This window comes from Nansenia antarctica, assembly GCF_963989245.1.
Source record: "Nansenia antarctica genome assembly, chromosome: 4".
Classification (NCBI taxonomy): domain Eukaryota; kingdom Metazoa; phylum Chordata; class Actinopteri; order Argentiniformes; family Microstomatidae; genus Nansenia; species Nansenia antarctica.
Window position 1 is genome coordinate 3,963,284 of NC_137689.1, and position 12,491 is coordinate 3,975,774.

At 46.8% G+C, this 12,491-nt stretch overlaps 1 protein-coding gene across 1 annotated transcript; it reads right to left on the reverse strand.

The window, feature by feature from the left end:
• Positions 1-4,000: 4,000 nt before the first annotated feature.
• Positions 4,001-12,491, reverse strand: LOC308156652 (uncharacterized protein; the record flags this gene model as incomplete). Its single annotated transcript, XM_080530049.1, has 9 exons — positions 12,352-12,491; positions 11,255-11,360; positions 10,884-10,990; positions 10,493-10,752; positions 10,303-10,370; positions 9,603-9,787; positions 8,470-9,165; positions 5,036-5,076; positions 4,001-4,807 (listed from the first exon to the last, which is right to left on the reverse strand). Exons 2-9 carry the CDS (start codon positions 11,314-11,316, stop codon positions 4,001-4,003), a joined length of 2,226 nt encoding a protein of 741 aa, XP_080386175.1. The 5' UTR covers positions 11,317-11,360; positions 12,352-12,491.

The following is a 12,491-nucleotide window of genomic DNA, read 5'->3' on the forward strand; positions in this document are numbered from 1 at the left end:
AGGCAATTACAGCAAACGAATGTTATAGTCATAACTTCCACTGGCCTACCAACTCCAGACATACAGTATAATGAATACTGTGAAAAGCAATACCAATAATTACTCATTACGACGTTAATCAGTCAAGTAATTTTAATGATTTCCAAAGTTTCCATATTGAAACCCATATGGAAATGAATTGGAAAGTTTCCAAACTTAGGCAACCCTATTCACAAGCATGGAATTGTATTCACTATGATATTGTATGTTGCATCTTTTTTGTCAATCATACAATTAAACAAATCGCTTCACATTCAACTAGCCTAAATCTGCTCTGCTGTAATAAAAATGCTGTTTCTGTGTTTGAATAAATGTTTTTTGATTAAAAAAAGAAATAAATGTCTTCTTTTAACTTAACAGAACTTATCAGCACTCTTATCTGCTTTTCTGAGATGGTTTGTAACCAGACCTTCAATTCAAGACTATTTCCATTTTGGACCAGATACTGTAGCCTACATTTTCCCAGTAAGAGAGGAAGCGAGACAGAGTAAAATAGTTTCTAACCCTAATGAACTGTTGGCCTGAATAAAGACTTTTGGAGACTAGGTGTTGAATTGTTATTATATTTACCTAAGCATTACCATGTGAAGTGACAGGCAACTGTTGTTAGTTTATTAGGACTAATTTTGTAAAGCACAAACACAATATTGCCTCTATCCTGATTGAACACAGATGTTACATGAACTTTGCTCTCATCTTCATTTTTAGCTCTTAAAATGTATTTGGGTGAAACCTTTTCCATCCTAATGGCATCTCTGGAATGAACAATAAAAGTACACGATTCAGATCTAGTCTAATTGAGGAGATCATGTGAAACAGTCATGAGAGAGACAGAGAGAGAGACAGAGAGAGAGAGAGGGAGGGAGAGAGAGAGAGGGGGAGAGAGAGAGAGAGAGAGACAGAGAGAGAGAGAGAGAGAGAGAGAGGGGGGGGAGAGAGTGAGTGTGAGAGACAGAGAGAGAGAGAGAGAGAGAGAGAGACAGACAGAGAGAGAGAGACAGAGAGAGAGAGAGGGGGAGAGAGAGAGAGAGACAGAGAGAGAGAGAGAGAGAGAGAGAGGGGGGGGAGAGAGTGAGTGTGAGAGACAGAGAGAGAGAGAGAGAGAGAGAGAGAGGGAGAGAGGGAGAGAGAGAGAGGGAGAGAGGGAGTGTGAGAGACAGAGAGAGAGAGAGAGAGAGAGAGGGAGAGAGGGAGAGAGAGAGAGGGAGAGAGGGAGTGTGAGAGACAGAGAGAGAGAGAGAGTGAGTGTGTGAGAGAGAGAGAGAGAGAGAGAGAGAGACAGAGAGAGAGAGAGAGACAGAGAGAGAGAGAGAGGGAGAGAGGGAGAGAGAGAGAGGGAGAGAGGGAGTGTGAGAGACAGAGAGAGAGAGAGTGAGTGTGTGAGAGAGAGAGAGAGAGAGAGAGAGACAGAGAGACAGAGAGAGAGAGAGAGAGAGAGAGGGAGAGAGAGAGAGAGAGAGAGAGAGAGAGAGAGAGAAACGTCTAGTTGCTTTGGCTGAGCACACTCTTGGCTACAGCAGGAGGTCCTCTGCCACTGTGTCCTCTGGTGTCCTCTGGTGTCTCCTCCACACTCACACCCTCACAGACAGATGGGAGTGTAAAGTATTCGGGGGTCGTGACTGAGTCATGACCTCAGAGACAATGTTCAAGTTGCTGTGAGTAAAAGAGAAATTATATGAAGTTTTGCCAGAACATACAATCTCAATCAATACTTTTTTCGTTTTAAGTAATTTTTTCCTCAGTGGGGCAGTCATATTCTTTCTTTTTATTGCGATAGAGACAGTAGAGCTTTTTGACAGGAAGGGTGGGTGAGAGAGAGAGAGAGAGAGAGAGAAGGGATGACATGCAAGATATGTCTGCGGCCGGAATCCAACCAGGAACCCTGTGGTTACATGGTCGACGATTAGTGTGTTACGCCACCAAGCGCCCCCAATCTGTCCAACCTTCAGAATCAGTCTATTGGTCTATCAGTATACAGAATGCCTAAGTAACACTAGCCTGTTTAAAGGATGTGCGAAACATCCGTACACTACACACTTGTTCAGTACACACACTTCACAGTCCTAAACAAGTGTTTGTAGATAATTATGCTCTAATGTTATCGGTTACCTAAGAGAACAGCAGAGGGGATGTGGTTGGATATGAGGTAGTAGGATATGCAAGCAAGAATGCATCATCCAGTTGTCTTCCTGTCCTGCCTATCTATTACACATCTCCCTACAACTGCAGACATGGCCTGAATTAATAATGAATGTTGCCTCCACTCTGGTTATATATACAGTATAACAGAACCAATATGATACAGTAGTACAATTCTACTCTAGAGTGGTAATCTCAAGGTGGTATTTGTGAATCTGTGATTAAAGTTGAGGAGAGCAGGATCACTGATGACAGCCTAAAAAAACAACCAACAATAACCAACAATTAACATTGTTAGAAAATGCTATTTATGTTTATACAACAGTTAGTTCCGACCAAGTAATTTGATTGGACAAGAGGCGTTCCATGAGTGCTGATATACAGTATAACAGCACTGGGACTTTTAACTAGCTATATGTATCACTCCGAAATGACCGTTAATACAAAGTAGCTAGCGTGCAGATGTTTGTGTTCAGGTTGCTAGGCAACAACAGTCCAGTTGCAGAACTATTTCTTGTTGACGGAGCCAAAATAAATTATTAAATAAACAAACAAATCATAATCTGTTGTCACTTATTACTGTTAACTAATAAATTGCACTGTAGAACTGTTGTATAAAAGCAATATCATAAGTATGTCACAATATGAAAGGCTCGTATGAAACCCGGTTACGACAAGAGGAGTAATGAGGTTCTCATCATATGCGCTTCACAATGCGTGCCTCGCGTTTGTACGAGCTCATTGAAAGAACCCAAAAAGAGATCCCTGGCTTGGCTGACACCCTTTAAAAACCCTCGAGTCACACAGCAAGCCTGCAGAGAAACGGGCTGACAACCCGAGGCCACTCCTCTGCAACCATGAGGGATTGAAGCATGACGCTCGTGTTTCTCTCTCACTCTCCTCCTCGTCATCCCGAAGCCTTCGTCACTCCGCAGCCGGGGGACTCGAGCTGACGTCAATAACACCTGTTACAAAGCCCTACGCTCCGTCCTCATCCACATGACTTCCCACTGAAGGAATGGATGTATCACGTTATCACTTTGTTATTGCTTTTCTTTTTTAAGTTATTTTTTCTGAGTGGAGCAGTCCCACTCATATTTTTCATTTTATTGACAGATACAGTAGAGATTTTAGACAGGAAGGATATGAGAGAGAGAGAGAGAGAGAGGAGGGATGACATGCAGGATATGTCCCCGGCCGGAATCGAACCGGGGACCCTGCGGTTACATGGTCAACGCTTAACCCTAAGCGCCCTGTTATTGCTTTTCTATGATTGAAACAGAAACATGAAATGAAAAGAGTGGATTTACATACAGTCGTATTCAAAACACCGCAGTGTAGAAGCTGTTTCAAAACAGCATAGCTCTGTGGTAGATTATCTCCTATCACCTTTTAACAACAGAGAAGATGATGATATTGAAACACACATTTTTTTGCTGTATAAACAAAAAGACCAAAATCCAAAAGATATCGTCAAACTCAAAACCAGGAGGTTTATTTTGGACAAATAGGCCACAGAGTCACATATTCTAGCTCACTACAGATCGATCGGGACAGACTTCAAAGCACCACCGTCCAGAATAACTGAGCAATTCAAACAATGGCAACGATAGGCTAACATGAAATACTTGATGGGTTGGTCCGCCTCTGTTACCGTAACATTTCTGTAACATTTCTGTAACATTTCTGGAACATTTCTCTGGCCATAATAAAAAAAAAGACACTTACTTGTAACTTCATACTAACAGGGCAGGTAACAGTCAACCCTAATAAGAACAACAACACATTTTTTCCTCATCAAGAAGACATCTTTCAATGAATATCACTTTTCAGTCTTTATGGAATTGATCAGTTCTCTCATCAGCGTCATGGTCTCTGTGTGCTGCTGCTGCAGGAGGCTCCTCAGCTGCTGGAAGCGCTCCTCCTCCCTCCTCTCCCTCTCCTCCTGCAGCCTCTCGTCCTCCTCCCTGTACTCCTGCAGGACGTCTAACACATCCGTCATCCTCCTCCTCCTCTTCATCCCGCCGGGTCCGACCACGTGGAGGTGGTGGTTCGTCGTTGCGTGGGTAGGAGAGGACAAGGACGTAGAGGAGGTGGTGGTGGTGGTAGACGTAGAAAGGGGGTTGCCGCTAACAGCGTCGGCGTTGGGGCTGGCCGGCACTTCCACAATGTTCAACAGAGACTGGCTGACGTCGCCGTCGCCCTCGGTGTCTGCCTCTAATTCGGGCTCTTCCGTCTGGCCCCCTGTGCCTCCTCCCACGCCTCCCCCCCCAGGGGGGGAGTGTTCGTGTTCCCCCCCCCCAGCCAGCTGGAGGCAGAGCTGCTGGCCTATGATGTCCTGGAGGCGCTGGAAGCAGGGCGGAGGCTTCTTCTTGGGCGTGTCGGCTCTCTCCGGGTGGAGGACGTAGTCCTTGTACGCCCTGGACAGGTTCCTCCACTTCTGGAAGCAGCGCTGGCCGGCCTGCTCGGGGACGTCGCAGATGGGGAAGCCCTGCTCCCGCAGGCGGCCGGCGATGATCTCGAAGATCCTCTTGGTGCGCGTCTTGTTCTCCCGGATCAGGCTCTGGATCTCCGGGGAGCCGTACATCTCCACCAGGGCCTCCGTGGCCTCCAGGTCTTGTCTGGTCACCTTTTGAGATTGAGAGAAATTGAGATTGAGATTGAGAGAAATTGAGATTGAGATTGAGATTGACAATGTTTGAGATTGAGAATGTTTATTTTGGTCCCTTATACAATTCCTAATACAGATATAAAAAATGTACACAGTTACAATGCGTAACACCAGGACCAAAAAGGTGTGTAGGCTGAAGCCATGGCTTATTGTGCCTACCCTTGTTACATGTATGGTTCCTCTTACCTTCCTCTCTGACCACACGTTCGCGACCCTCCCGTTCTCTGCTGCTAAGAGAAAAGAGACAGAGAGAGAGAGAGAGAGAGAGAGAGAGAGAGGCAGAGAGAGAGAGAGAGGGAGAGAGAGAGAGAGAGAGAGAGAGGCAGAGAGAGAGAGAGAGAGAGAGAGGCAGAGAGAGAGAGAGGGAGAGAGAGAGAGAGAGAGAGAGAGGGAAAAGGAATGTTAAGCAGTTTACTTGGCAGATAATGGCTACCGGAGGATGAGGGCACTGACTGAACACCTTAAAGGGGATGTGCCTCTGTAATTACATCATCATGTCTAGGACTACATATACTAAGTAGTACACCACCCCATAAACTGTTTTTATGTTCATTGTTCGTATTTTTAGATTATCTACATTTCTGTCCGAAAAAAAATCAATAACAACAATCAAACTCAACTCTGCCAACGGCAATTGGTGTATACATTTTAGTTTCTAGTTCTAGGCTATGTTTTTTTGATTGATTGATTGATTGAAAACCTTTATTGTCCCCAATGGGGAAATGTTGTTGTCAAACAGCTCAGTTAGGGCAGAAAACATTCAGTACAGAAAACAGAAAAACATTCAATAAAAAAACATAAAACAGTGCAGGCTCAATAAGTAAAAAGTTCCAAAAGTTCCATCTCCAGGTCTCCCCCACCCTGCAGGGCCTGGTTGTAGAGTCGGAGTGCAGCTGGAATAAAGGACTGTCCAAATCTTTTTGTACTTTGACGGGGGAGAACAAATCTGTGGCTGAACTTGCTCCTCATCCCTGCCAGCTCGCAGTACATCGGGTGGGAGGGATTGGCCAGCATGGCCGCCAGTTTTTTCCCCATCCTCTGTTCTGCCACCACCTCTAGGCTGTCCAGCCCGGTCCCCACCACAGAGCTGGCCTTCTTCACCAGTTTGTTTAGCTTCGCAGCATCCCTGGCACAGATGTTTCCACCCCAGCAGGCCACGGCGAAGAACAGAACGCTGGCAACCACCGACTGATAAAACATTTGCAGCAGCTTGTTGCAGACACCGAAAGACCTCAGCCTTCTCAGGAAAAACAGTCTGCTCTGCCCTTTCCTGAGAAGAGCCTCGGTGTTGTCAGTCCAGTCCAGTTTGTTATTAATTTGTACTCCCAGGTACCTGTAGGAGTCCACCCTCTCGACTTCCACCCCCTTGATGGTGATGGGGGCTGGGGTCCTTCTCTTCCTCCTAAAATCCACCACCAACTCCTTTGTTTTGCTGGTGTTAAGCAAAAGGTAGTTGGTGTCGCACCACTGCACGAAGCTCTCCACCAGGGCCCTGTACTCCTCATCCCTGTCGTCTGTGATGTAACCGACGATAGAGGAGTCATCCGAAAACTTCTGCAGGTGGCACTGGTCGGAGCTAAACTGGAAGTCGGAGGTATAGAGGGTGAAGAGAAAGGGTGACAGAACAGTTCCCTGGGGGGCACCGGTGTTGCACACCACCACCTCAGACTGACAGCCCTGCAGTCTCACATACTGACGCCTGTCTGTGAGGTAGTTGTGGATCCAAGCCGTCAGGGAGTCCTCCACACACATCACTGCTAGTTTGTCAGCCAGCAGTGATGGCTTGATAGTGTTAAATGCACTGGAGAAGTCGAAGAACATGGTCCTCACCATGCTCTGTGGCCTCTCCAGGTGTGTGTAGGCCCTGTGCAGCATGTAAATGATGGCGTCCTCCACCCCCATGCTCTCCTGGTATGCAAACTGCCGGGGGTCCAGGAAGTCCTTCACCTGGGGCTTAAGGTGTTGCAGCACTAGCCTCTCCAGGATCTTCATGACCTGTGGTGTCAGGGCGACAGGTCTGTAGTCGTTTGGGGTGCTGGGCCGTCCCTTCTTTGGCACTGGGACGATGCAAGAGGTCTTCCAGAGCTGTGGCACCCTCCTCAGTCTTAGAGATAGACTGAAGAGATGTTGGAATGTGTCCGCCAGCTCTCCAGCACACACCTTCAGAACCCTGGGGTTGATGTTGTCTGGACCTCTGGACTTGTTCACATTCACCCTGGAAAGCTGCCTTCTCACCTGCTCAGATGTTATAAAGCTGTGAGTACCGGTGTCTCCAGGTGTGAAGCATGCTCCCTGGCTCCTGGTGTTGGTAAGGGGAGGCAGTTGCTGCTGGGGTGCTGCTGGGGTGTCAGGGGGAGTGGGGGCTACTGTTGCCAGGGGTGCGGTACATTGGAGAGGGGAGGAGAGGGTCGGGGGCTGTGGGGGGTGACAGGGGGATGGGGGGGGTGACAGGGTCGGGGGCTGGGTCGGGGGCTGTGACAGGGTCGGGGGCTGGGTCGGGGGCTGTGACAGGGTCGGGGGCTGGGTCGGGGGCTGTGACAGGGTCGGGGGCTGGGTCGGGGGCTGTGACAGGGTCGGGGGCTGGGTCGGGGGCTGTGACAGGGTCGGGGGCTGTGACAGGGTCGGGGGCTGTGGGGGGTGGCAGGGGGATGGTTGGTCAAACCTGTTAAAGAAGCAGTTCAGGTCATCTGCCTGCTCTCGGGTCCCCTCCACCACAGGATGTGGCTGCTTGTGGCCCGTGATCTTCTTGAAGCCCTTCCACACCTCCTTGGAGCTGTGGGCCTCTAGCCCGCCCTCCAATTTCCTCCTGTATTCCTCTTTGGCTGCTCTCAGCTCCTTCTTCACCTCCTTCTGAGTGGCCCTGGCTCCCTCAGTGTCCCCTGCCTTAAACAGCCTCCTCTTCCTTTTCAGAAGGTTCTTGATGTTCCCATTTATCCACGGCTTGTTGTTAGGAAAGCACCGTACCTTTTTAATGGGGACGATGCTCTCCTCGCAGAACTTGATATAGTCTGTGACACAGTCTAGCAGACCATCTATGTTCTAGGCTATTCTGTCTTAAAACTAAAAGTGCTCAATACATCAGACTTATTTCCTGACAAAGGAGCAAGTAGACCTCTCACTCTTCTAGTCAACACTAACTGGTCCATCGGCTTGCCTCTACCTCCGACGCGACACTCAGTGTCATCGTAACGGCTTGCCGGAACTTGCGACTTATTTCAACCATGACGTAACCCTAACCCTTACACGTTTCAGCCTCACTTATCCCACTTTTGAAAGCATCAACGTACTCTCCATCATCTGTGATTTTCATCGGCCCCGCGAGATAAACAATTGGCTGTTTAACATCCGTACAAATGTACAGTATATAACAGTTAAACCGAAGTGTGACCGGCTAAACGGCATCATTGTAAACGAAGAAGTGGAAATTAAATCGCGATGCAGAGTGCCATGTTCATCTCAGATGATGGAGAGTACGTTAATACTTAAAAAAACGGTGATAAGCAAAGGCGAGACAGGTAAGTGACGATACCAAACACCAGTACGAAACAACTCTAACATTTAAGTAGAGCGTCGCATCGCTTTAAGGCACACAGACTCAACTTAAGCCTAAGAAACTTTACCTCTGACGTCCCCGAGCCACGACCGACTCCTCCTCCTCTTCTGCAGCCGCTTCTCGTCCCTCACGTCCTTCTCTTCCTTCGCCTGGAGCATCTTGGGATGCATCTTGGGATCTCTCCCGGATTTCCTAGCTGGGCTGGTGCCCTCAGGCTCTGTGGTGGTGCCCGCATGGACATGATCCTCAGCCTCGGGGGTCAAGGCGGTGGAGGGGATACTGAGGTTGGCCGCGTGGCTGGACGGGACTACCATAGCGTAGAGGGGCTCAGGAGGCGACGCCACGGCTTTAGGCTTCAGCTTGGTCATGCCCCTCGCTGGGCAGTCAGCAGCGGCAGCGGCCAGCTTGGAGCTCAGCCGCTGGCCCATGAGCGTGTGGAACTGCTCGAAGAACTCGGGCTGTTTCCTGCGCCCGGCCTCTGGCTTTTTGGACGCCAGGATGTAGTCTTTGTAGGTGCGCTCCATGTTGCGCCACTTTTGGAAGCAGCGTTTGCCGGCCTGCCAGGAGTTCTCGCTGATCAGGAAGCCCTGGGCCGCCATGCGGTTGGCGATGATCTCGAAGATCTGCTTGGTCCTGGTGTTGCGGCTGGTCAGCAGACCCTGGGTCTCCGGGGAGCCGTAGTGCTGGATGAGCGCCTGGGTGGCCTCGCGGTCCCGCGCCGTGACGTTCCAGGGGTTTGACCACACCGGGGGGTCTTTCTCCACTGTCAGAAGGGATGGGAAATGTGATATATTTTGGTAAGCATGTTGTATTCATACAGTAGTTTAAGGCATGTAGTTAGTTATCACTCTTATACAAGAAAATATGGGGGGTTTTAGCACATTGCTGAGTAAATCGCGTTATGTAGTATTCATTTTTTTAAAGGTGACAAATAGTTGCTAACACAATCAATGTTGCATTCAGTTGTTAAGTAGCTTCCACGTTTCACAACATTTGAGGTCCCCCTGGTGGTATGATTAAAAAGTGTCGCAAAGTGGACAATGATCTTGTTTATACTAATCACTTTCTTAATAAAACAACTATTTGAAAGGACTTCCGCGTACAACATTTACACCCGTTGTCTTGCAACGGAGTGGAGGGAGCTATGAGGGCGGGGGGGACAAGAGGAGGATCAGGGGAGGGGGAAGGAGTCAGTGTGACCTGTGGCCAAGTTGTCGATGGTGTCCTGGGACATGCTGTGTAATCGGTCCATGTAGTCGTCACTGTACCAGACTCGCAGCCTCTCTCCCACTGACAGGTCACGGCACACCCGGAAGTAGATGTGTTCTCCGTGCTGGAAGGCTGTCAGGTTCCGCTCGCTGTCCTCCGCAGAGTTCCGCACATACCTGGGAACAAAACGTGGTGAAAAGTGGGGTAGTGGGGGTCTAGTGGATAGTGAGTTGGACTTGTGATCGGAAGGTTGTGAGTTGTGAGTTCAAATCCCGCCTGAAACCACACCACTACTAGTGTGCCCTTGAGTAAGGCACTTAGCCCTCAGTTACTCCAGGGGGAATGTCCCTGTAATTCGTAATTGTAATTCGCTTTGGATTTATTAATAAAAAATGACCTGACTGGTGCTAGGAGCTTTGACATAGCTTTGGATTAAAAGCTTCTGCTAAATGGCAAAATTAAATTAATTAAATTAAAGTTTAGGGTTTAGAGATTCCATTGAAACCATTTATTTTTAAAATACAGGTTTGATGCATTTTGCTTATGGCAAAACTCATCATAGAGATACTGATACATATCTCTTCATACTGACATATCTTCTAGTCATTATCAATCAAACTATGATTAAACAACGAATAAACTATGATTAAACTACCAATTGACCTAAAAGGGTTACGTTTTTTTTTTTTACCTCATCCAGTTGGCTTTCGTTTCATCACTGCCATCAATGGATTTGTATGAGTTGTTTTCATCCATCAGCTAGGAGAAAATAGAGTACATAATATATGAAAATACCTAGAAGCTAGTTAGTACCTTAAAGATTCACACAGGGCATGACATTAGTCAGACAATTTAATCAGTAAGCAGTGGTTCCTACTCACCATCCAGGAGAAGAATCCAGAGGACTTGTCCTGTGACACCACCTCCCCCTGGTAAGGACCAAACACCGCCCCCTTGGTAACGTCTCTGGCCACACAGTACACGTCCACCTCGCTGCCCTCCTGGATGACCTCAATGCCACTTGGGGCTGTGAGTGCCGCCCGGTTTGGGACGCCCACAGGCACAGGGGTGTCAGGCACAAAGACAGGAGGGCCGTGTGTGGGGCATTCGTCCACAAAATACTCCTTGCATTCTTCACAAACTGTGGAGGCACACACAGAGATGGGTTATTCTGTATGTTTATGGCAACTAGATGTAGGCTAACCAGTGAATATTACAATATCAAGACACATTAATACATCATTCGTTAGAAGCACATAACATTATACTCACACCAGAAGTCTATTTTTTGATGTCCTTCAATGGTAAAAAGCATGTGGTCGACTTTCAATGTCTGGTCAGGACCTTCTTTCTGTAAAGACTCAATGTCTTGGATTTCACTGTGAAAAGAAGATATATGTGATTATAAGAACAAGTGATAAGAAGATATACAAATACAAAACATATAGAAATAGCTTCTCAAAATAAACGTTGCAAGTTGATGAAAAGAAAGAAGACCACAGCAGGATCACTGCTTTGCCGAGACCATGAAATCGGTGATACACATAGTAGGTCAAGGCCAAATGAAATTAGGTGGAGTTGCTGTCTTCATCAACACAATGCATATTGTACATAGACCCAAAGAAGAATTTTTTTTTTTTTACTCTGTGCAGCAGAATTCTGCTTCTGTGGAACAATGATCCTGGTCGGAAATCGCCTCTGCCATGGTGTACGTCCACACAAGTCCCACCTCAGCATACCATGTCAGCACTGTTGGGGAGGGGGTAAAACATCATAAGCCCCTTTCACACATAATTCCCATAGTTTTACTGGTCCACACTGCAACATGCTCTCTCTATAGTGTGTGTATCTCAAATGCAAAGTAAGTAAGCAAACACGACATAAGAGCTGTCTCATTGGCTGCGTACTAGCTAGTCTTACAAAATTGGTTATTTGTGTACAATCAGTATCGATACAACATTATATGACAGACAATCATTGTGTTATTTTAAGCTAGTCAGCAACCACAAACATTAGTTCCACTTGCCTAAGAATGAGCTGTTGCAAATAAGCAGTGCACAAGGAACATCAAGGTAAAGGTCTTTGCTTTTGTCATAATATCACCATTCATATTATTATATTACTACATCTAAAAAACAACTTAAAAAAACAACATGCAGCTAGACTATTTAACAGTGTTGTTAAAAACCGGATGTTTCCAGGTCGAACTGTTTTGACAGAGACACCAACTTCCGGTTGTGGGTGTCCTTGTTGGCTGGAGAACGATGATGTTTCCCGGAGTTTTTAAATGGAAAGAATTAATAATACTACACTCTCCAAAGGACTAAAGACTCTTGAGTTAGTATTAACCTAAGTTATTGGCCACTAATCAACCATCCTGCTTCTTTAATGTGACTGGTGATACACTGACTAACCTTAGAGAACCATGTCAACATTGTCTGCTGGGCTTAGCAGGTATATATATAGCTGTTAGCTAGCTGTAAAATATATGTTGTAACTGTTAAGTTGTTGTAGGTAAGTAAGTCAGCCCCATGATGTCAGCTGATCAACAGTGTAACACTAATGAGCTAACCTGCATACATGTTATAACCTCTAGCTAACTACACGTGTCCTCTTAATGCCATTTCAGGACATAAGATGCAAGTCTTGAGTTTGCTAGCTTAGCTTAGCTCCATCCTGATGTAATAGGTAAAAACGTGTTAATAATAATATAATAATTTATATTTATTGACAAGCTTACCCTCCACAGGACAGACGTGTACTATGTCCAAACGTTGTTATCTGGCGTTAGTAACGTTAGTAGTAACGTTAGCGAGCTAAAAGTTGGACATTTCCTTTGAGCAGACATGAGTTGGTTTAGGGGTTGGCATTAGCGCGGAA